Here is a 24,767-nt window from a genome sequence, read left to right on the forward strand (position 1 = left end):
TACAGTTGTCACTTTTAGTTAGCCTCCTAAGCAGCCTGCTATGAAATCTGAGCATCTCTGACAGGATAATTCTTCAAACTCAGCTATTAAAATTATTGTGGGTCCTGATCGGAACTTCTGATGTTTCCCAACGGCAGATTTTTCCATTCACGAATGAACCTGTCAAAACTTTCACATTCATGCGTTTATTTTTTGTTTCAGATTTGTTCAGCTACAATGGTGCTGGCATACCTTGTCAAATCAGCTGTCTGAAATGATAGTAACATAAAGGCACCCCAAGCTGTTGGGAACCAAGGGACTAATACCTGTTGATGGAAGGAGGGCAGTACGCACATGACCATTATAAATTGCCCTTCCACATTTGTATGTAGATTAATGTGATTATACCATTTCACACAGAGTTGGGGATGGAGGTTTGAAAGGATACCAGTCAGCTTTTAGGCAAGATTCAAAGTGCTTGTGATACTTTAGGATACACCTTAGGGGCTACTTCCTTCCGTATATTCTGCTCCCAAAGATCAGGAGAGTCCCTTTTCTGCATCCCACCTAGGGTGGAAGGAGGTTTGAGTGGGATGAGAGAGGTCTCCTCAGTAGCTGCACCTAGATTACAGAACACCTTGTTCCATGAAGTACAACTGGTCCCTTCCCCTCAGTGACTTCTGTCAGTTGCTAAATACAGTACAGTTTTATTCTGACAGATTTTTGTTGTATTTGCACCAGAAGAGCAAAATGCAACTGTAAAGTAACACAGTAAAATCCTATCCATTTTCCCACTGCAGTAATGGAACAGACAAAGACTATGCTTGTATTTCTTCTGCAGAAACAATAGTAACAGCACCACTTTTTGGGTAAAAATTTAAGACACTGCATGGAACAGGAAATAGCTGCCTTCTGTGGTTTTGCAAAGGCAAGTTCTTACTAGCAGCACATGGACTATAAGACTTAATGCAAGGATAAATTTGCTCGGCAAATGAAGACAGGTATGGGCACAGTAAACAATTAACTAGACCCCAAAAGTTATACATTCCAGTCCAGGGATTTGCTTTATGTGTTATAAAGCCTATCACCATTGCAACCATTTAAAAAATGCTTTAGTTCCAGAAAGTATTTGCTCAGCGGCATTAACAGAGTTAAAACATTGCCTCGATCTTCTTATATTAACTGCATACATCAATTATCAATTACAGTTTCCTCTATCATACAACACCGAATGTTTCAGATACGAGTACCAAAGAACAAGGGACAAATCCAGGAGCCACCATGGTTTCCAATGGATGTTGAGGCCAGCAAACACGACAGCATGGAGGAAGCTGCACAGCAAGTTGTCTATGTGAGCAGCTCCATCCTTGTGTGGTTCACGTCAAAGGAATGACACGAGCAGTTGTCCACACAATTCTGCTGCACGCAGCTGCCTTTGCAACACTGTGCTTGTTTCAAGTGCCTACTGAACTCCAGACTGCACACATGACACAAGTCCAAGACCATGTTCAACTGTGATATGGATGAGAAGTACATAGCCACAGATGTGGAAATACCTCAGCATAACCAGCAGGACTGACCTTGTCCATGGCCTTGCAGATAAGGCTCTAGAACAGGGGCAGCCCCCAAACGTCCCAACTCCTATCATGGCTAATGCAACATCTGGGGGTTCATGAGTTACCACCCCTGTTCTAGAACTTTATAACAGTTAAAACACTTCTAAAACAACATCTGGGCTTGGGGCTAACCAATATGTGTTGACAAGGCAAACCAGCCATCTTCTCCTTGCTTTTTAGGCTACAGGAATGGAGGAAAAAAAAGTGAAGTGTTACATTCCTTGCACTGTCACTTATTCCTTGCCCCCCCCCTTCAGTTCTCCCCTTAAATATATATTTTACTTCTGCAATCTTGGGGTTCTGTTTTGACTATCTTTTCCTCTTGTTATTATTATTATTATTTATTTTAACAAAGTAATAAAATAATAATAATAATACATAAATAAATAAAAAATGTGCACCCCACCCTTGAGATCATTCCACTGTAACTATCCAACCTCCCAAAATTTCAGCACCTCTTGCGATGGTTTGACCCCTTTCTGTTTTAACAATACAAATTCTACAAATACCTTCAATATCTCCTCAAAACAATTTCTCCTGCTTATTCCCCGCCTTGCCTTAATAGCACATGTTAATTTATCATTAATAGCTATATCCCACACTTCTTTATACAATTCTTCCATTTTATATTCTGCTTGCCCCTTCCACTTCCTAGCTATAATAACTTGTGCAGCTGTCAATAAATTTGTGAGCAAGTCCTTCCTAGCCTGCGAACCTTCCACCTCATTCTAAATTGGTAACAATGCTACCTCTGGACTTTCAGTCAGTTTTAACCCAGTGATTTCTGTTTTCTCCTTAAACACCCTTTGCCAAAAAACCCTGTACATATTTACACCCCCACCACATGTGAACACAATTTCCGGTTTCCTGGCATCTCCTCCAACATAACACCAAATATTCCCTGTTTATATGATTTAATCTTACTGGTTGTTTAGAGTATCTAAGGCTTGACACTCACCCTGAACATTGCCAAAAGGTGGAAGTATGACTGTCTAAAAATGACTTACCTTTATTCTATGACTGTCATAAGTCAACTGCACATTTCCCAGTGAGGTATTTAGTGGTAAGCACACCTGACTAGACACATCTGCAGATCTGTAGGCATAAATAATAGAGAGCTAGGAAACACGAAGTGTATAGAATTACAGGTGCTGAGTGCACTGTCCTGTTTCCTAATTGCCTTGCATCTTTATATTATAAACATGTAGGCAGAGATGGTCTTCTCTTAAATTTAACTATTATATAGCTCCTAGAGTCCGGGTGCTGCTAACAGGCATGGCCAAACTTGGCCCTCCAGATGTTTTGGGACTACAACTCCTATCACCCCTAGCTAACAGGACCAGTGGTCAGGGATGATGGGAATTGTAGTCCCAAAACACCTGGAGGGCCAAGTTTGGCCATGCCTGTTATAATAATCATAATAACAACAACAACAACAACAACAACAACAACAACAACCAGCAGCAGCAGCAGTAGCAGCAGCAGGATGTAGATGATTTAGTCATTCAATTTTCAGAAATAATTTGATATAAGTCTTTGAATTGTAGGAGGGCCAGAAAGGGCTATGCCCTCCTTACTTTGGTGGCTGGTCCCCCAGGTACTTTTTGTAGAAGGCTCCAGTGGGGCCCATGAATTGACTAAAATTAGGGAAATCAGAGGCTGGGGCATCCCCATAACTTTCTGTGTGTGTGTGTGTGTGTTTTAACTAAGCCTGTGTATTACCTGCCTGCTTCTCTGTTACTCAGTAAAAAGGCATGCACGTTGATGGAATTGGCTAGCTAAATGAATTAAGACCTAGACAGGTAATAAAGGAATGGAAATATACATTTGTATTTAACCATATGAGTCCATAGATGACTGCTAATGGAAACACATCAGACCTCTGACATGCCTCAACAAGGCTCTAATGTACATTTAATTTTCCATTATATGTGTAACAGAACTAGGAGGCAGATATTGGAGAGAGAAACCAGGTACAGTCGTACCTCGGTCGACTTCCAAAATGTTCGGAAACCAAGGCGCAGCTTCTGATTGGCTGCAGGAACCGGCATCGGACATTCAGGTTCCAAAGAATGTTCACAATTCACTGGAAATCACAGCCACATCGCCAGACTATAAATTAGCATGGGGTGGAGAACATCTGGCCCGTGGACCCAATTAGATCCACCAGGCTGCTGAGAATGGCCCACCAGGCAGTTTGGGGTAAACCTCACTTCATACAGAAGGGCAGAAGAGCTCAGGATCTAGCCTGCTGTCTAGATCCTGCTCCCCTTCCCTGAGCTGTATTCCTTACAAAAGCTTATACTACCCACCCTGCCTGTAAAAATAGAATAGCTAAGCAGCTGACCTCTTCGTACTGGTTCCACTGGCGGGAGAAGGACTATTTTCTTTAGAACTATCCAGAATTTCTGCAACAGGAACAGATACCTCAATTGTTCTTCTCTTTCTGTTTTCTAGAAAAGACAGGATCTGATTAGTGAATTATTAGGTGTCCAGGTGTTCCAGTACTGAGGAACCACATCAAGCAATTACTAAATAGAGAAAAAGATATGTTTTCAAAAATTCAAAAAAAGATAAGGAAAAAAAGATTGTCAAGTGAAGACAGCTGCCATCATCAGAATACACCAACCCATACTGCCAACACTGATGCAAGAAAAGCTTTTAAATAGTGAGTAACATACCAAGAAAATTTATGGGTGGTGATGGAATTGGTGAAACTGGTGGAGACACAGAGACGAATGTCGGTAACGTTTGTTGATTGGTCAGCTGCACCAGTTTGCTGCGTGCTTCTGCACTCTGGCGGTTCAGTTCAGCTATTCGTTCATCCAAGCTCCTTGGTAATTCTTTCAAGCTGCTTACGGCATCACCATGTCCCTAAACGAGTATTCAAGAGGGTAGTTAAAAGTCATTTTCATACTTTTCATTACTGAACTTGGCTGCTTGGCAGACTCAGTGCATCTGAGTTACTCAACAGTAGCAGCAATCAGCAACCTTTTCTCCTACAATCTACTTTTAGCCACCTCACGTGGTCTTTAATCACAAAAATGCATTATGGCAGCACAAGGTCAAGTTAAAGGTAGGTCATGATAGATGATAGATCACTGGAGAAGAGCAACCAATGGAGTTCCCACAATCCTAACTTATTCAAAGTAATTTTTTTGAGACCTGTGAGTAGAGTTTTAAAAGTGAGCTAACGGAATGCCGCATACGATACTAAGCTAAGCAGCTTTCAAATAGAATACATAATAGGATTCGAAAAGTATGTCATTGAATGGAGTAATGAAATTCAGTAAGTTGTTTTTAACATTTTTAAAAATTGTAACCCACCATTGGATGTTAAGGAGAAGAACAGGTAATAAGTTAAAATAATATCACATATAAGATTTGCGGGTGGAGGCAACAAACACTTTGTCATTGGCACTGCACTCATTCCCGGAGTAAAAAGGAAGATACAGTGGTACCTCATACTGCATAAAGAAACTTTATTGGTAAGAGCTGTTCAATAGTGGCAGACTGCCTTGAGGAGGTGGAGAGCTCTCCTTTGCAGGAGGTATTGAAGCAGAGGATGGACCGTGATCTGTTAGGGATGCTTGCAGATCTTACATTCAAGACCCTGCGCTGAGCTGGGTGGGGGTTGGACCAGATGAGCTCCATCCATATGATTCTATAACTACTTATTTAGGCTTCAGAAAATTTGGTAAAAGGTAAAAAGGAAAAGGACCTCTGGACGGTTAAGTCCAGTCAAAGGTGACTATGGGGATGCAGTGCTCATTCAGGCCGAGGGAGCCGGCGTTTGTCCACAGCTTTCCAGGTCATGTGGTCAGCATGACTAAACCATTTCTGGTGCAACGGGACACCGTGATGGAAACCAGAGCGCATGGAAATGCTGTTTACCTTCCTGCCACAGCGGTACCTATTTATCTACTTGCACTTTGACATGCTTTCAAACTGCTAGGTTGGCAGGAGCTGAAACAGAGCAACAGGAGCTCACCCTATCTGATCGGCAAGCCCAAAAGGCTCAGTGGCTACTCAGTACATAGGTCACCAATAAGATGCCCCACAGGCACACAAATGCGATGAATGGATGGTTGATGACTGTAAAGTTGACAGGTGTGTGTGTGTGTATGCACATACACACCCATGCTTCCCTTTCCACAAGTCACAAAGCATAATCTCAAAGTATCAATGTTTATTGAGAATGTCAAGATCCAACTCTCTCTTACGTTCTTACCTGCCCCTCTAGCACTGATCCATTCTGGGCTGAAAATGGCTGCTGCAAAATATCCCATGCCTCCTGAGGGCAATGCCTGAATTTGCTCAGCTGAGCTTTAATGACAGTGTTCTGGAGTGTTAGCTCAGCTATTTGTCCCTGCAGATCATCACTCTGGGTAAGCATCATGGTCGCATCAGAATTAGGCCTCTCTGGAAAGCCATCAGAGCTTTGGCTTGGCACTGCAGAGAAGGTACTTATTAATGGCTGGCCATCTGACTGTACAGAACTCTGCAAAGGACCAGCACCTTTCTGGGTGAACGAACTGCCATCCTCTTCCACCATCAGTGGCTTGTTCGAGAGAGAGGACTTTTGTTCTCCTTCTGATTCTCTCCCAGTGGAATCTAGGAAAAGACAACACAGGAGACCAAATAAATCTGTATGACTATATTAAATCCTGTTCCTAGACTAATAAAAATGGGAGTGAAAAGGCTATGTTCCAAAGAGAGGTGAAGGCTGGTTATAATGCCAATTTGAGCGTCAGCTCTCATTTTTTAATTTAACACTCAAGGATGGCTATCTGAATACAAAAGAAACAAACCTGCCCCCAAGTCTAAATGAAGCAGTTCAAAATGTTCAAAGCAATCTAATGTCAATGCCATGGGCCTAGAGGTCTTTTAGACTTCAGGAGGTGCATTTATTTTGTATTCAGGACCACAGATTATTATCTGGAAATGTTCACCTACAGAGTTGACCTTCAAGTGAGGTGAAACTCAAATGCTTGTGCCCTGCAATTTAAAAGCAATCTTGCCCAAATATCTGGTACGGTTTCATTAGATCTGTGCTGCGAAGATTTTCTGATTGGAGAGAATATATATTAATACATATGATATGATATTAATCACTTCTTCCACAATTCTGATGGCCCTTAGTTTTCTTCAAAGAAGATCCATCTTAAGCAATAGGGCTCCCAGGTGAAGCACTATCCTGTCCTCAAGGTGACAAAATTTAACAAGATGCCTCCAACCAGCTGAGAAAGAGGAAAAGTACAAGGTGTAGCAATTGCTTGCTGGTTAAAAGCAAGGAGTGTCCTGCTATAAATTCAGATTGGGTTTCCTAGGCATGAGACCAAAGACCCGACATTGTATAACTGAACAATAGCCACAGTCACCAATGTTTTTAGGACTAGATACTATACTAGATTAGAAGACATAAAAGGACTTGTCCACAATGTGACTGATGGAGGGTTGATTATGGAAACAAAGTCAGGAAGCTGTCATGCAGTCAAAATTACCCTCTTACCATTCTGAAGAAGAGGCAATGCCTGGCTGCTCTTCTGTTGTGGTGGAGATAACAAAACAGCTGCTTGGAATAGACAAGCTGGTAAAGTTGGGGTTGGATGCGTTTTATCCAAAGGATTTGGCAACACTGGGGTTTTATTGGGAATATCCACTTGTGTATTTCTCTTTGGCCCAACGTAGTTTGAGAGGCATTTTTCTGACAATGAGAATAAAGACGGCAATGTATTATATTACAAACAAGAATGCAGCAACTAATACATGCTACCCAAAATATTCCTCTAATACCTGCTGTGAGGCAAACTATACTTTGGGGGCACTCTTGGTAGCCGAATATTTGCTCCTGCCAAAAACTGCCCTCCCACAAAGGGGGTAGTCTTATCTCTAAAATCATGCTGACCACAGAGTGAGATATTGAGGAGAAATGTCCATAGCTCTCATCTCAAGAGAAGAGCCAGAGCTTGTTTTGCTGGGGTGTGTGTGTGTGTGTGTGTGTGCTTACGATAAGCTGCTGAACCCCTTTATTGTGGGTTACCAACACAGTACCCATGGACACACAAGTGTCTACAGGCACCTTCCCCAGTGCTTGCAGCCTCCTCCAAAACTAAGCTTGAAATAAGATAATTGCAGCAGGGGGACGATTTCAGAGAGGGCTACAGCTGGAGGAGAGCTAGAGGTAGTGATGGGGGACTGCAAATGGGGAGTACCATATTTCTCCCTGGCTGGTGCTATTAGAAATCTTTATTCAAGTCTAATTGCAGCAAGAGAGTAAGTATTAACCATTACTTCCCCAGTTGCAACCCCAAAGAACACATCCTCTCCCATTGCAGTGAGGCTTTTTTGTTTTTTTTAAAAACTTACATTAAGTCAAATAGAAGCTCCTTTCAAGTCTTATTGTGGTGGTTGGGGGTAGGAGCGTGTTTTTTCTGGATATTGCAGCTGGGAAGGGAAGGTCAACTCTTGCCTCCCTAGATTCACTCTTCAGAGAGATCAGCTCCCTCCCCCCTGCCTCCCAAACTAGGCTTGCAAAAACAACATTTGTTCAACTATAACTGCTGACAGGGGAGGGCACTGTTTGTGGTTGCCATGAGTGCATGTGGTTGTAGTTATATAGTGTGTGCATGCTGCCCCAACAGTTTTTCTGGCTTGCAAATTTGCCCATGAGCCCAAAAAGATTGGCAACTCCTGTTTTAGATGCTCAAAACGACAATCCAGTACAATGTAAGTAAATTAAGAATAAAAGAGAAAGCATGTCATTGTTATAAAAATGTATTAACTAAGATAAGGTTTAAGAGAATTTTGAGAAAGACCCCATAGAGTCGCACATGCAGGGCTTGGTTCATCACCCTCATCCTACATCCCTCAATGGGCAATCACTAGCCTAGTTTCTCATAGCTGCAGAGATAACTATTGCTTCTCTGATATTTTGTGAGAAAAAAACCAAACCACATTCTAGCTGCCTAGAGGGATTTTAGTGGGAAAGCAGTGCAGTGTGGGAATGGGGACCTTAACAGCTATTTACTCTTCCATGTTTGATAGTACAGTCAAACTTTGGTTCGCGAATGGCTTAGTTGATGAACAAATCGGCTCCTGAACACTGAAACCCAGAAGTGTTCCAGTTTTTGAACATTTCTCAGGAGCCGAATGTCCGACGTGGCTTCCACTTGAGTGCAGGAAGCCGTGTCTTGGTTTCGAATGCTTTTGGGAGTCAAACGGACTTCCGGAATGGAGTAAGTTTGAAAATCAAGGTTCCACTGTATTGGGCAAATACCTTAAAAACCACAATTAACACAATGTGTAGGTACCTACACATTCAGAACCAATCACCACCAGAATAAATCACACAGCTAGCACGCAGCAGTCCAGCTGTAGTTAAAACTCTTAAGTTTTGAAACTGTCGTGTCACTCAGATTATTGAGGTTTCCCTGGTGAAGACTTTTACCTTGAGCTGCCTCTGGACTCCTGACTGAAAGTTCTCCAGAATCTGTAATGGGAAGTCCTTTAAATGCACGTGTGAGCGAAATCAGTTGTTCATCTGTTACCACCGTGTAGTGCTGAAACTTATTCTAGAAGACAAAAGGGGAGCAAGAAATGCACCAAAATCACCCTTCTGATTCACTTGCAACAGGCAAACATGAAGCATAATGGGTTATTTCCAAGCATTTGCCCTCACCCCTGGTAGTCCCATAAGCACATATTTGCTCTCTACTGTACTAATGCAATAGACATATAACATAAATAATAACTGAGTGCTATTAAAGTGTTTATCACATGAATTCTGAAGTTGGAACCAAAAGGTCAGATATGCCCTCACAGCAGAAGCAACAATACTAGGTGTGAACAATGAGAACACAACAAATGTGTCATGAGGATACAAACTTGAATCCCCATAGAGATAAAATGACAAGGGGTACAAGTCCATCTCTTGCTCAGAAAACCATGGTGTAAGTTAAGCTACCAAAGTCATTTAGCCCCTTGCTGCTCTGCCAATGCATTCCAAGTATTGTGTCTGGAAACACATCACATCACCAAATGAAGGGAATATATGCTGGCATTAACTTCCAATTGCAGGTCATGCCTAGGTTACATAGCTTAACAGTAATTATGGGTGGTACCTGCATAGCAATATTTTCTTCTCTCGCCAGGAGGACTTCAGCAGTTAGAGCATCAATGAGGGCCCTGTGTTCACTTAGCTCTTCTTCAAGTTGCTGCCTGTTCAGCTTTTCTTGACGTAGCCTTGTCTCAGTCTTTTGGGGACAGGGAAAGAGGGAGTGAGGAATCAGCCACAGTAAAGTGACAGCTGAAGTATTCATTGTGAAAGCATGAGTTATCAGGGTTCAGCAGCGTTTGAATGAAGGTCAAACTTCAAAGTGAAAGGCGAAGCTTTCCCTCCTGTACCTTCGAAGTCGAAGCCAAAATACTAGGGCATAAAGGGTGGGGGGGGGGAGTAGGAAAAGGATGTATGTTACACTAGCTGAATGTTCAATGCACCTTCTCCTTGCAGGACATAGATCAGAAACTGATCTTATTACTAGCTTTAATTATAAGGCAGAGGTTGTTTTGGTGTTGTTTGCTTTGCTTTTGCAGCATTAACCAGGATTAAATACAGTGGGTGGTATTCAACCAAGTCCTACTGAGAGTAGACCAATTGAAATCAACGAACCTAAATCAATCATATCCATTGACTTCAATTGGCCTAACCTGAGTGGCATTGAATAACATCCTCTGTACAGAGACACCCTCAATTTCCTCCAACTAAGCCTGCAGATTATCAGAATGAGGGCCTCTATGTCTCACTAACGAAGTTTTTGGCACATCCTAAATATACTTTCATCCCAGGTAAATTGATGGAATGTAGGGATCATGATGTGCCTTTTCCTCCCTCCCACTCAAAGAATAAATGTTTTCAAATAAAAATAAATTCAGGTATAATCCCCATATGCTTTTTTGCAACAGGAAAAACAATGCAGCAGTACAAAACTAGCAATTTAAACATAAAGTCTGACCTACTAAATCCAACCTAACGCCCATAAAAACCAATTATAATTATTAAATGTATTGAAAGGCAGCAATTGCACCTGGCAAAGCAGTAACTGGTGAGTCTCCTTTGAAGAGCATACCATAACACGGTGGCCACAGTTATAAATATTCCTTGAGTTAACTGGTTGCATTTTTCTGCACTATTATGGCAAACAAAGCGAGATGTCATTCCATAATATATGGGCCTAGAGAAAAAGGAATGATGGATGGTGTTCCCCAAGATGGACAGCTGGGCCTAAACCTTTGAGGGGCATAAAACCAGTAACTGGCACCGTGAACTGGAATTTTGGAAATACTACTATAAGTATGCAAATGGAACTTGCAACAAAATTATGCAATGTAACTTTATCCATATGTCAACATGTCATCCAGGCAGCCAAGTCATGATAGTCCAACCCCCCTCACTATTTTCCAATTAACACTCAATATTACTTGGCTAGTGACCATACTACTCAATCCTAACAGGGGTCTTAAGTTTATGGTTTTTAAAGGTTTTAGCTCGCCACTCCCTCCCTCTTGTTTCTCAGTGGCCCTGCTTTGGCATCCACCACATGAGTTCACTATTAGAGGGAGAGGTATAAGGGAGTTTGTGGGGTTTTTTTGTTCTTTAAAAACAAGTTTACAATTGTTCATTAATCATCTGACTATATATTCAAAATAGCTGTTCTGAGGCTGGTGCAATAGAATGGAGATAAATCCAAACCAAATACTACAGTACTTTCTTTGAAATCAACGGGAAACAACTTAGAACAAACAGCACCAAAATACTGAAAAAGCAGAGTCAACATTGCTCAAAATATTACAGTGGTTACAAGCAGCAGTTTGCAGTATCTTCCCACCTCCTTCAAATAGCGCAGCACCCGACAAAGAGCGTTCACCAGCGAGCGGGTAAATCCAGAGAGACCTTGGCTGCTGTGGACCTGCTGGACTTCATGCCCCATCCACCTCTCATATTCTTCCATTTCATTCTCCATATCATGCACCATTTGGTTCAAGACCTCTAGGCTGGATTTGTTGCCATTGGGGAAGTCAAGGGAAGCTGCAGCAGTACTCGAGTTACTCCTCTTCTGTGCTTCTGGGATCTGCACACTTTGCTTCTTCTTCACTGAGAAGACGACAAGGAAGCATGTTGTCCTTAGCATTGCAGAAGTTGGCACTTAAACAGAGTGCTTTGACACAAATAAAAGCAAGGGAGGGGGACTTTAGCTGAAGGGAATTAAGGTGCTTACAAAGGATCCCCACCACTTTGCTAAACTTTGATGAAGGTTTAGAAATTTTAAATCCTTGCACAACAACTCAAGCTTTAGACAGCAATTATATGCATGTTCATATGCATATGTCCTGAGACCCTACCTGCCGACGGATTGTCTCGCCAGAGTGGTGGATGCTCTAGTTATCTCCCGCTTGGACTACTGCAATGCGTTCTACGTGGAGCTACCTTTGAAGGTGACCCGGAAACTACAACTAATCCAGAACGTGGCAGCTAGACTGGGCACTGGGAGTGGGCGCCGAGACCATATAACATTGGTCCTGAAAGACATACATTGGCTCCCAATATGTTTCCAAGCACAATTCAAAGTGTTGGTGTTGACCTTTAACGGCCTTGGCCCGGTAGACTTGAAGGAACGTCCCTACCCCCCATCGTTCAGCTCAGATACTGAGGTCCAGTTCCAGGGGCCTTCTGGTGGTTCCCTCACTGCGAGAAGTGAAGCTACAGGAAACCACGCAGAGGGCCTTCTCGGTGGTGCCCGCCCTGTGGAACGCCCTCCCATCAGATGTCAAGGAAATAAACAACTATCTGACTTTCAGAAGACATCTGAAGGGCGCCCTGTTTAGGAAAGTTTTTATGTTTGATGTTTTATCACATTATTATTATTATTATTATTATTATTATTATTATTATTATTCTGTTGGGAGCCACCCAAAGTGGCTGGGGAAACCCAGCCAGATGGGCAGGGTATAATTTATTTATTTATTATTATTATTATTATTATTATTATTATTATTATTATTATTATTATTATGATTATTATTATTATTTCCAATGTCTGGTTCACACACAGTGCATATCCCACACATTCTGAATTAAAGGAAGCTCCAAGAACAAATTTGCTCAGAAAAGATTTTCACAGGTATACTAGTCACAAAGTAGTAAGAGGCAGACCAACAAGGTGATCCAATTGTGAATGCTACACTATTACCTTACTGCAGATACCTGCAAAACAGCACAAAATAAAACTTATCTAGTTAGGCCATGGAGGGGGGAGCATTGTGGTGTGGGGGGATGTGAAGGAGAAACAGTAATTTTGGGTAATATGCTGGAATATATGCAGTACTTATTTTCTTATCGAATCTAAACTCTTTCTTTTACTGCTTTTGTAATTCTATCTGGCATATTTATGAAATTCACAGAACAGTATTATGCATAAACTAAACGCCAAACTAGATTAATGAGCAATAGAAGGCTAGCAGCAATTCACAAGAAATGAAGGTCTTCTTGGCTCCTTTCCTCGAGATAGCAGCACCCTCTAGGTGTAGAAACACATCTTGGATTTGAGTGCTATATACACGCACATTATACACAGGAATTATTATTTTCCAAGGGTGCAGATTGTTTCACATAAGAATCTTCATACTACGTATATTTAGTAAAGTCTGATTTTAAAAAGGTTAATTCACTCCTTCCAAAAGACAAATTGTTCCACACAGATGGGCACAAGGGAGGTTGCAACTGAACAGAGACTGAGAAATATACGCAAGAAGAGGTACACTAAGACATACCTTTTGTGGTTTGCTTTTGCTTCCTTACATTGGCATTCAGTACTTGCTGCACAATGTATGTGGCATCTGGAGTCTGCTCTTCATACCGAAGTTTTGAGTGGACTTTCTTGACGACATTAGTAGCATTAAGGGCTAAATGAATTAAAAAATCATGCAGGCAGTGTTTTAATTAGTCTAAAATAATCTAAAACATACCTTCCCCTACAGAAGGGTTGGGGAACCTTTGTCAGTCTGAGGGCTGCATTTACACATGGGGAAATTTCCAGGGACTGTATGCCAGTGACGGATGAGGCCAGAGGCAAAAGTGAGCAGAGAAATGAATGGGACTTTTACCTTTGTACACTAGGTTACGTTCCATCTATGCAAAGCGCTTTCTATGCACCAACACCTCCTTCATTCCTCCATCCAGCCAAGACTCTTGGCTACATTTCAACCAGGATAAGGAGGGCATGGAACAAGGCCAGAGTTGGCTGTGGCCTGACGGCCAGGCAGAGAGATCTAGAGGCTCCCGAGCCTGCAGTTCTCCATCCATGCCCTACAGCAAGGTGGGGGACTTGTGATCCTCCAGAATGGATATTGCTGAACTACAGTTCCCATCATCTGTGGAGACTGACCATGCTGGCTGGCGCTAAGAGGAGATGATGTGTGACATCTGGAGGGCCGCAGGTTCCCCATGCTTCCTTACAGCAAGCCATAGCAGCTACTGTTTCCATTTCTAACTGGTTTGTTATTTAAAAAGAGAGTAAAATGAACCTGTGGATCCCAATGGCTGAACATTTGTTGTTGGAGTTGAAAGCACATATACTTCCTGCGATGATACTTGTTGCTTAGAAACCTCTTGCTGGCCACCGGCAGCAGAGTTTTCTTCTTTCAGAAGGTGAAGCATCCTAAGTGAAGAGCAGAGATGCAGAACAACTTTAGGAAGATTACAATTTTATCGCCATGCCCTTAACAGAAACATTATTTTAGCCATTATGGACATGGTTTGGTACCATATGCTGTGCTTAGTTTACAACATCATTCCTACCTTGGAGCTAGATAGCTATCAGTGCTGCATACTATACTTATTTTGGCAAAGTGTATTTTGGTAAATATCAGCTATAGTGGAACAAAATTGATTGTAACAGATCCAGCACTAGCCCTTTGGGCAGTGATTCTAGAAGCCATACAAGAGCTCTTTTATAAAGAGATGATTATATTTTTGCTAGCAGCACCATGAATAGAAATAGCCCAGCGCTGCCTTCACTCATCACCAATTACGATTTAATGCTGGCAGGCAAAATGTGGTTTATTGTGGTAGCTGGGAAGCAAAGTAGAGTCCTCAAATGAGCTGCAAGTCATGATAACTTCATAGCAATATGGAGGCCTTTCACAACATTTTTAACTAGACAAGATGCTAATATAATATTGCCTAAGCTTAAGAAGACATTTTGGAAATATTTTTGCCACGGTGTGTGTTAGCTTAACCTTCATTGTTACATGCCTGTATTTGGATACTTAAATTATATCTCCCAGTGATGTTACAAATATGTAAAGGATATGTACTATATCTTGTTCTGGTTTATTGTGATACTGTTTTTAATATAAATTTAAAAGGAAAAAGTTTGATTTTATTTAAGCATTATAGCAACATTTAGAAGATCATATACATGAGAGAATATGGTAGTAGAGCTGAACAGCTGGATTAGTAGATCATGTATCAAGCAATAAACTATTTGTGCTTATGCAGGGTATACAAAACTATGAAGGTAGACAGAGATACACACTCACCTCTCTGTATCAGTGTCAGATCTGAAGCTCAAATACATATCGTTCTCACTGTTTGTCTTGCACATCAAATAATTTTCTCCTTCTACTTCATTTAGAGCCTTTCAGGAGACAGATATAACATCTCAAACATTTGCATGGGAGAAATTTAAACTGACATATTTCATAGGCTGACAAAACACAATGAGCCAATAGCCAGAAATCACAACTGCTGCAAGCCTAGCTAAAGAAAACACACAGTTTTGTGTCTCAAGAAATTTATTTTCACACCAACAGAGGGCAGAAAGACAATTCCCAATTGCCCAGAAGGGGAAAGGGAAAACTTACTGTAATGCTACAGCATTTTTAAACAACTAGTGCAAACACACTATTGCTTTCAATCTACATTGCCTTGATTTCATTAAAGTCAAAACTGAAGTGTTCAGGTTTCAATAAACATTATTTGTACCCACTACTGTAAGTAATTTGCTAAAATAAAACAAGTACAAACATTTATTTCTGCATTCAATTTTGTATTTGCAGCACAACCCTATGCATGTCTACTCAGAAGTAAATCCCACTAAATTCAATGGTACTTAATCCCACATAAGTATGCAAAGGATTGCAGTCTTAAGAGTTATTTCAAGTGCCTCTTCTGTTATGTCTTAAGAGTCACTGCTGCAACTATGGATCTGTGAAAGTTTACACCAGACTTATCCTCAACAATTCATCTGCAGACATCTTCTCTTAACTGGCATGTGCTTGCCATTTCATTTCACTCCATAGAATGACTAACACTGGTATAATTTGAAAAGGCATGTCTATGTATCAAATGCAAAAGACACATCCCTTGGTCTATTCTATTTATTTAGTGACAAAGTTTACATGGAAAATACACCACCTGTGGATCCATGACAGAATCACTAAGAAGAGAGAGCTGTGTGGGGGGATCACATTTTTGTACGATGGGACCTTGAGAGGATTCTACATCATAATCAGGAGCCACAGTCACATTTGGGAAACCTAGAGGGAAGAAAGAAATAAAGACTTCCATTCATTAGGCCCAAGATTAGATGTTGAGCCTACAGCATAAACGTAGCAATCCTTTGTTGCCTTCCATGGAGACACTATCTTATATTTCTACAAATTCTAGATACTGTTAGTTTGTTGTAGAAAAACAATAGAACATTGTGTGGCACCATAAGCTCTTAAACACTAAAGTTTTTATTGCACGACACGCTTTTGTGGGCCACAAAGAGAGAGAAGGGTCTTTTATCCACTTTCTACACAATATATGTATCACTTTATAAACCTGTACCCTTTCCTCATAGGAAACGTGATACAACTCATAGTTTGCCAACTGAGTAACAAATGCAGAGGAAAGGACTGTATGTGGTGGAATTTATCAGGCCAAATAAATATTGGCTATGTATTTCCATTACTTGCCGGGATGGACGTGTATATGCTGCTGTAGGTGAAACATCTGTAGACGCAAAGGGAGAAAATATGGTTTCCACACTGGCAATTTACACTGTGCAACTCTCTGGAGCATTAGTCAAGACCCAGCCATCACTCTCTTAGCAAAACCAACAGAATTCAGTTTAAATAGATCAATTGCTTATACAGGCAATCCCCGATTTGCACAGGGCTTGGTCTCCGGATCATCAAGCACTTCTGTAAAATTGTGTGCAATTGAAAAAGCCTGCAAATGCCTGCAAACACCCCATTCAGCCCCAACCCACCCTTTTAGCGACGTATTTTATGACATTTCCAGGTTACTTCTGGGGTCGGCACAATGCACATATAGATGTGAACACGCATAAATGGGGGGTTGCCTGTATGCTACAAGGAAAATTTGGAGGCATGGTTGTGGCTGTCGTCAAAGAATATATTTCTATGTTATCATCACACTAGGAAACATGAAGTTATCATTTACAGTAAACAGCTTTCATTTTGGGTTTCCTTGGGTCTGCTAAACAAAACTATATCTCACTCAGTAAAACTTTACCTAAATGCCTGCGGGGGGCATCTCCAAATAGATCCTTCACCACAGCCATGGCCTGATCAGATCTCTCCAGGACTTCCTGTAACTGGTACTGATCAGAAAGAATCTAAAAAAATGAAAGCACAGAACACACACATTTTATACATCATACTTCTCTTTCCTTCCCCATGCCCTACCCACTCTTCAAAACAGGTTACATGTCACTATTAATCATATAAATTATTAATACTGCTGCCTATGTCATCCATGAAATGCTACCTTTTATTAGGAACAATAGATGGGCATGATTAATTCAATAAGTAACACATTTAAAAATAAAATAGGAAATTCTTTCCAGTAGCACCTTAGAGACCAACTGAGTTGCTCATACCAAGAACAAACTCAGTTGATCTCTAAGGTGCTACTGGAAAGAATTTCCTATTTTGTTTCGACTATGGCAGACCAACACAGCTACCCACCTGTAACATTTAAAAATACATCTACATGTGGCAAATATTATTTGAAATTCCTTATTTTGAGGCATGACCAAGGCAGTCTATGCCAGTCCCTCTTTAGCACTCATCTTAGGCTTATTTGTAAAGCATTGTCTAAAATACTAAATGCTTCTTTGAAAATGATGTTATTTTATGACCGCCTTAATGAAGACAACATTATAGCTAACAAAAGGATAACAAAAATATATAACTTGTCCCTAAGATCTTTTGAGGGCTGGGAAGTAGCCAATGTAGCAGCAATTTTTAAAAAGGGATCCAGGTTTTGTTTAATCTATACTGTTCTGTTTTGGGCTGAAACAATTTTACTTGCTTTACTTGGTTTTATAAAGGTATGATTGTATTGTTGTAACCTGCTCTGAGACCTTATAAACAAACAAACAAACAAACAAATCCACTGGGCTGGTGGAGAAATTATGGATCATTCCATCCCCTTTCTACAAGGACACCTGGTAGAAGGCTTTAAAAAAAACCCAGCAGCCTGGTCGCAGAGGATGTGGCTTCCAACTCCCTTTTAACCAGCATAGACATACTTTTGTGATCTTATTCACTTTACAAGGTTGAAGCACACTATGAGGCTGAGTGTGCCCCCTCCAGATTAGAGAACTCCAGGTACATAATGAATGGTTCACCAGGAAGCCTTGCACAGCAGCAAACATGAAAAGTAAGCTGTTGGGAGGAAAGAACTGTGCATGCCACCTTGCAGACAGAGCTCTCTCCCCCCCCCCCTCCCAGTTGAACCACAGCTGATGACTAGCTTACTGTATCAGCCACAAGGAAACTCTACAACCATTTCTTACCTCTCTCATCAAGGCCAGTTTCTTTTTTTCCAGAGATTCTGGAACTCTTGGTCTCTGCTTCTTCCATTTGCTCTTCAGTGCTTTTTCTTGCAGTTCAAAGTGTACAATGCCTTTGTTCTTTGACTTGTGCATCTCATGGCGTCGTACCTGGAAAGGAAGAGATTTTCCTCAAACCAGAGCCAAGGAACAAATGAAGGAGATGATAGTGACCGTACAAAACAACTAGAAGGCGAAAGCGAATAAAATGTGAAGTTGCACATATAACGTATATATATCATATATGTATATGTAAGATTTCATATATGTATTGCAACATTAATAATAAATAAAATTTAAAAATAAGAAAAATTATTTATTATTAATGTTGCAATACATATATGAAATCTTATATATACATATATGATATATATATATGTTATATATGCAACTTCGCATTTTCACATTTCATTATGTACCAACATTTATCCATTTCTTATTTCTTGCCCTGTGTCTTCCCTCCACCTGTGCGTGACTTCCTTGTTATTATTTTGTAACTTTATAATTGAGATTGTATTTTTGTATCTTAATAATTAAACATTCATTCTTATATATCAGCTTAACCTAACTATCTTTACACTTCTATAAACTGGGCAAAACTAGACATCAGGGTCACTATCTTAGTGCCATATGCAGACCATTACAAAAGCAGAAGTTAAACACTTGGGGATGGTTCACCTAATACAAGCTTTCCAATGGACTGTGAGCGTGTCAGAGAAAGAGAGAAGAACAAGCAACAGAGAAACATGGAAGGGATGGCCATTGGGGTAGCCATCAAATGTAGTGGAGACCTGCACTATCAGCAGCAGAAGGGAGCATATAGGGATACAGTATGCTAACTGCACACACCCTTTGCACTTGCATCATTACAGTTTGTAACCCCTCTCCCTAGTCAATTTTCTTTTCATCCAAAATCTAGCACTGGACCCCAGCCTCCACATTATACATGACTAGGACACATCCAGAATTAAAAAGAGCAAGTCTGTGGTTTACATGTCTAATTTTATGTCTAAGACAACCCTCCCTAAGTGCCTCCCTAGTATGTCAAGAAAGACAAATTTCCAGCTTACGAGATCTTCAGGAGTTGCACGATGCACAGTGAGATCATGAACAGTGTTCTGCAACAAAGCATACCAAATGCAAGGTTAGAACATGAAACCAAGTACATCAAATTAATAACATATCTGTATGTTCTCCAAGTTCTTCTATCTGTAGATAGGTCAGTTCTAACCATCCCACCCCATTTTAGCATACTCAAGAACCTAGAGGGCAGGGCTATACAATACAGTGGAATGAGCACAGCTGCCTCCTCAGTTGAGGAAAGTCTTATAATCATAAGAGTTGGAAGGGACCACGAGGGTCATCTAATCCAAGCCCCTGCAATGCAGGAATCTTTTGCCAAGCGAGCAAGCTACTGACAAGAAGAACTGCACTACTGAAAGAAGAAAACTGAGTCTGCACACATACACCAAAGGAAATAATAGCCAAAGCAGGCATATTTCCAAGTAAACATTTTTTAATGGTTTTAAACTCTCATAAATTTTGATAGCCTAGGCCAGTGGTGGCGAACCTGGGCACTCCACATGTTTTGGGACTACAACTCCCATCATCCCTGACCACTGGTCCTGTGAGCTAGGGATGATGGGAGTTGTAGTTCCAAAACATCTGGAGCGCCCAGGTTCGCCACCACTGGCCTAGGCTCTCACATCTGTAATTGTTTTGACATGTGAAATCGGGGAGACTCCACACACAAGTTGCCAAGCTGGACTAAAAGTTCCAGAATTAATTCCTCCATGGAGGACGGAGGCGAACAAAAAAATCATGAGGTTGTGCAACCCCTGAGTTCTTCCACACCTCGCAAATCTCTCCCCCGTATCCCATTGGGGCAGCAATTCCTGCATGAGCACAAAGGAGGCTTCCACAACCCAACCCAACCCCCTCTCTCTATATATCTGTGGTTCCCAATGTGGGGCCCACCCCCACAGTGGGGGCAATTTGATTTTTAAGCGGGGCCATTCAAGAGTGAGTTAATGGAATTTAGGCTTCCTCCACGTAAATAGGAGTTCACTTCTTTGAATAATAATAATTATATGGGGGGGTGGCATCAGGATTTTAAAGATGTTTAGGTGGGGCATGGCCAAAAAAATTTTTAGGAGGCACTTCTCTCTCTCTCTCTCTCTATATATATATATCCAGCCTGAACAAAAGTGTTGGTAAAGTCAAAAGCTTACACACTAAATTTTATTGGGCTTGGTTCCTTTTAGGTTTTGATTCCAAACCCGCTGGGCAAAATCTGCCTTCTTCTCCAACTCAGAAGAATCTTTATTTGCATCAGCCACTAACCATAGCAATAAAATAAAATAAATTATGCTGCAGAGGTAAAAACTTAACTTTAATTGCCCTCACTAAAAACCTTGCAGTTTTTGCTGTCACCTGATCATCTTGATCTGCTACAAGAAAGGACACAGTAGCAATGGTTGAGAGACCCAGCATGGACAATAATAGAGGGGTAATAACCTCACTCCTCAAATCTTTATAAAGAGTGCAGGCCAGAAGCACATGAGCGACTGACTGACTCAATACTGCCATCTCCACAGGGGCATAACCGTTTTTTCCAGTAGATCTTTTTGAAATCGACTCTCAAGTACAGCCGAAGGCAGTATATTCAAACTTGCGAAAGCGAAAGCGCGTCTGTATTTGGGGATTGTGTCAAGACGACTAGGTGGAAAGTAATCATACCAAGGACAAAATTTCCTTATTGTGGCCAAATTATTCTGTTGCTCCATGTCATACAGCCGCTATCTAATTAAATTATTTGCTTTGCTGAAGCCCAGTGTTAATAACCGTTGTGGTGATATACTAGAAAAGTAAAGCTTTTAGTTGACTCATTTTTTAAAAAAAACAAATGGAATCCGTCATAAAGCATTTATAAAGCGTGAATTGCATTTACGAATCAGATCTAGGGACTCTTGCGACTAAAAAGGGAAATTGGTTATTGTTATTATTATTCCGCGTGTTTTCACAGCTTCGCTTTCCCCACCCGCTCGTACTCACGTCCCATTCCTGCTTCTTCCTCCTCGCCTTCTTGGGCGGCTTCCTTTTGGCTCCCGATGCCGGCAAGCGACTCACCCTCAGCAGGGACATAATAATAACAACTGCAGCCTCCCAAGTAATAACCGCGCCACCCGAAGCAGCGATAAAGCGGCGATGGCTTGAACAGCTGGGGCTCCGAGCAAGGCGCTCTAAAAGCTCCGCTTCTGTTGCGGGGCGACGGAGAGAGAGAACCGTCGGCCGCTCCGCACAAATTTATGCGGGTCGCGTCGAGGAGAGCAGGCCTCGCGCCCGTTGCCACGGCAACCCCCGCCCGGCTCTAGCGGAGCTCTTCGGCGGGAAGGGAAGGCGGCGCTGTGGAGACAGTTTTCGGCCGTGGAACGAAGGCGAGGACGGACTTCTTTCCTTAAAGAGAGAGCGCCGAAAGTTTGCAACACACCCGACAAGTGCAGTGCATCCCGCTGTAAGGAGCCACGTCCTAGTCCCTGCTCTAAGCGCCCTCTCCCGCCTGCCCAAAAGAGGCGAATGAAATTATTATTATTATTATTATTACCCCACCTTTTTTCCTGCCAGGGACTCAAGGCGGCTTACAGATAAAAATAAGAACAGCTAAAGCAGTGGTTCTCATAGAGAGTGGCCTGCCCACACTGATGTGGCAGGAGAGGATGGCAAGTGTGGCCAGGAGATTCAAGGACTGTCAAACATTTAAACATTTTAGTATAGTATAGTACAGTGGTACCTTGGTTTGCATACATCTTGGTTTGCATACATTTTGGATTACAAACACGTCAAACCCGGAAGTGCGTGTCCCGGTTTGCAACCTTTTTTGGGGGATTACAACCCCCCCCCTTTTTTGGGGATTACGAACTAATTTTTTTGGAGGCCCCATTGGCGAAAGCACACCTTGGGTTACAACGTGTTTTGATTTACAAACGGACCTCCAGAACAGATTATGGTTGTAAACCAAGGTACCACTGTATAGTATAGTATAGTATAGTATAGTATAGTATAGTATAGTATAGTATAGTATAGTATAGTATAGTATAGTATAGTATAGTATAGTATAGTATAGTAGGTAGCCGTGTTGGTCTGCCATAGTCAAAACAAAATAAATAAAAAAATCCTTCCATTAGCACCTTAGAGACCAACTAAGTTTGTTCTTAGCATGAGCTATCGTGTGCATGCACACTTCTTCAGATACACTGAAATAGAAGTCACCAGACCCTTATATATAGGGAGAGAGTGAGGAGGGGTATTACTCAGAAGGGTGGTGGGAATGGGTGATTGGCTGATGGGTGTGGAAAACCTGTTGATGACTGTAAATGACTGCAATTAGTCCTAAAGGAAAAAGCAAGGGGTGAGATGGCTAACGATAGCTTTGTCATGTATACTGAGATAAAAATCCAATGTCTTTGTTCAGACCAGGTCTCTCCGTGGTTTTGAGTTTGGTAATGAGTTGCAATTCAGCAACTTCTCTTTCCAGTCTATTTCTGCAATTCCAAAGTAGTCAGCTACTTTGAGATCTTGTATAGAATGTCCTGGGAGATCGAAGTGTTAGTATAGTATAGTATAGTATAGTCCCTCCCCCACTGTGACATATAATTCTTATTATTCAAAAAGTGAACTTCTGTTCACAGGGAGAAAGCCTAAAATGCCATTAGCTGTTAATAACTCATTCTTGAATTGCCCCTCTTAAAAATCAGATTGGGAATCACGGCCTTATAGGGTTACCATATTTCCAAAAGTAAAAACCAGGACACCTCAAAGGTTGTTGAGCTTCTTTTAGGCTTTTAGGAAGACCCTAAAGTTGTTGAGCCTTTTTTTTTAAGTGATTTTTCGATTTACTTGCCTAAGATTCAGGACAAAGAGATGCCTTTGAAATCTAGGTAATGTCCGGACGTATGGCATTTTCAAAATGATGCAAGAACATCAAGTGATAGGAAATCCTAGATGTATTTCTTACCAACAAACAAAAATGGTGTGGTGCAAGCAAATTTTTATTCCGAAATTGTGAGCCAGAGAAAAGGTTTGAGGACCACTGAGCTAAAGATCATTTAAAAAACCCAAATAAACATAGAAGTAAAACCACACACACACAAATCATAGAATTGTAGCGTTGGAAGGGACAGTGAGGATCATCTAGTCCAACTCCCTACAATGCAGGAATCTCAATACATGGTACCCCATCCAATCTGAAACCATACCAGACCCTGCTTAGCTTTTCAAATGGGCTAGCAGGTTTTTTGCTACAATCTGTTAAAACCATACAAATAGCATCATAGTAGAATCGTAGATTATTATTATTATTATTATTAAAATTTGTATACCACTCTTCATCCAAAGATCTCAGGGTGGTCTCTTTCATTAAAAGCAGTCAGTTCCCAAGAACCTGTTGGAACAAGTCAGAAGAATGACAAGGAGGGAGCCAGTCTAACATTCCAAAGTCTTGGTCAATTCCGTGTCCAGGGCAGCTAGACCAGCTCCATCTGGTATGCAGGCTGAGACCCTACCTGCCTGCAGACTGTCTCAACAGAGTGGTGCATGCCCTGGTTATCTCCCGCTTGGACTACTGCAATGCACTCCACCTTCAAAAGAAGAGTGCATTGCAGTAGTCCAAGTGGGAGATAACCAGGGCATGCAACTAATCCAGAATGGCCACTGGGACCATATAACTCCGGTCCTAAAGGATCTTCACTGTATGTTTCTTAGCACAATTCAAACTGTTGGTGCTGACCTTTAAAGCCCTACGGCCTTGACCCAGTATACCTGAAGGAGTGTCTCTACTCCCGTTGCTCAGCCTGGACACTCAAGGAGTGTCTCTACTCCCATTGCTCAGCCTGGACACTCCCGTTGCTCAGCCTGAGGTCCTGTTCCAAGGGTCTTCTGCTGGTTCCCTCTCTGCAAGAAGCAAAGTTACATGGAACCAGGCAGAGGGCCTTCTTGGTAGTGGTGCCTTCCCTGTGGAACCTTCTCAGTAATGGGGCCCTCCCTTTGGATGTCAAGGAAATAAACAACGACCTGACTTTTAGAAGACATCTGAATGCAAGTTTAGGGAAGTTTTTAATGTTTGATGTTTTAATGTGCTTTTAATATTTTTTGGGGAGCTGCCGAGCCACATGGGCAGGGTATAAATAAGTTGTTGTTGTTGTTGTTGTTGTTGTTGTTGTTGTTGTTGTTGTTATAGGTCAGGGGTCAGCAACCTGGGGGTCGTTTA

The 24,767-nt window shown here is 41.5% G+C and overlaps 1 protein-coding gene across 1 annotated transcript; it reads right to left on the reverse strand.

Moving 5' to 3' along the window:
- Positions 1 to 762: 762 nt before the first annotated feature.
- On the reverse strand, positions 763 to 21,764 carry SPICE1 (spindle and centriole associated protein 1). The gene is made up of 17 exons (XM_033174086.1): positions 21,557 to 21,764; positions 19,573 to 19,620; positions 18,467 to 18,613; positions 17,179 to 17,281; positions 16,072 to 16,193; positions 15,195 to 15,292; positions 14,178 to 14,311; positions 13,425 to 13,556; positions 11,483 to 11,748; positions 9,719 to 9,850; positions 9,046 to 9,169; positions 7,108 to 7,302; positions 5,827 to 6,209; positions 4,277 to 4,469; positions 3,943 to 4,048; positions 2,603 to 2,690; positions 763 to 1,776 (listed from the first exon to the last, which is right to left on the reverse strand). Exons 1-17 carry the CDS (start codon positions 21,644 to 21,646, stop codon positions 1,723 to 1,725), a joined length of 2,415 nt encoding a protein of 804 aa, XP_033029977.1. The 5' UTR covers positions 21,647 to 21,764; the 3' UTR covers positions 763 to 1,722.
- Between the last annotated feature and the right edge of the window lie 3,003 nt (positions 21,765 to 24,767).

The sequence above is a fragment of the Lacerta agilis genome, chromosome 16, assembly GCF_009819535.1.
Source record: "Lacerta agilis isolate rLacAgi1 chromosome 16, rLacAgi1.pri, whole genome shotgun sequence".
NCBI classification, from domain to species: domain Eukaryota; kingdom Metazoa; phylum Chordata; class Lepidosauria; order Squamata; family Lacertidae; genus Lacerta; species Lacerta agilis.

Excerpts from the sequence above, each read along its gene's own strand:
- SPICE1 (XM_033174086.1), bottom strand. The coding sequence starts at position 21,646 with ATGTCCCTGCTGAGGGTGAGTCGCTTGCCGGCATCGGGAGCCAAAAGG. Across the intron at positions 7,303-9,045 it reads GAGTCCAGAGGCAGCTCAAG|AAAAATGCCTCTCAAACTAC; the intron begins GTAAAAGTCTTC and ends TCTCATTGTCAG. Across the intron at positions 2,691-3,942 it reads AGTGGAACCAGTACGAAGAG|ATCTGCAGATGTGTCTAGTC; the intron begins GTCAGCTGCTTA and ends TTATGCCTACAG.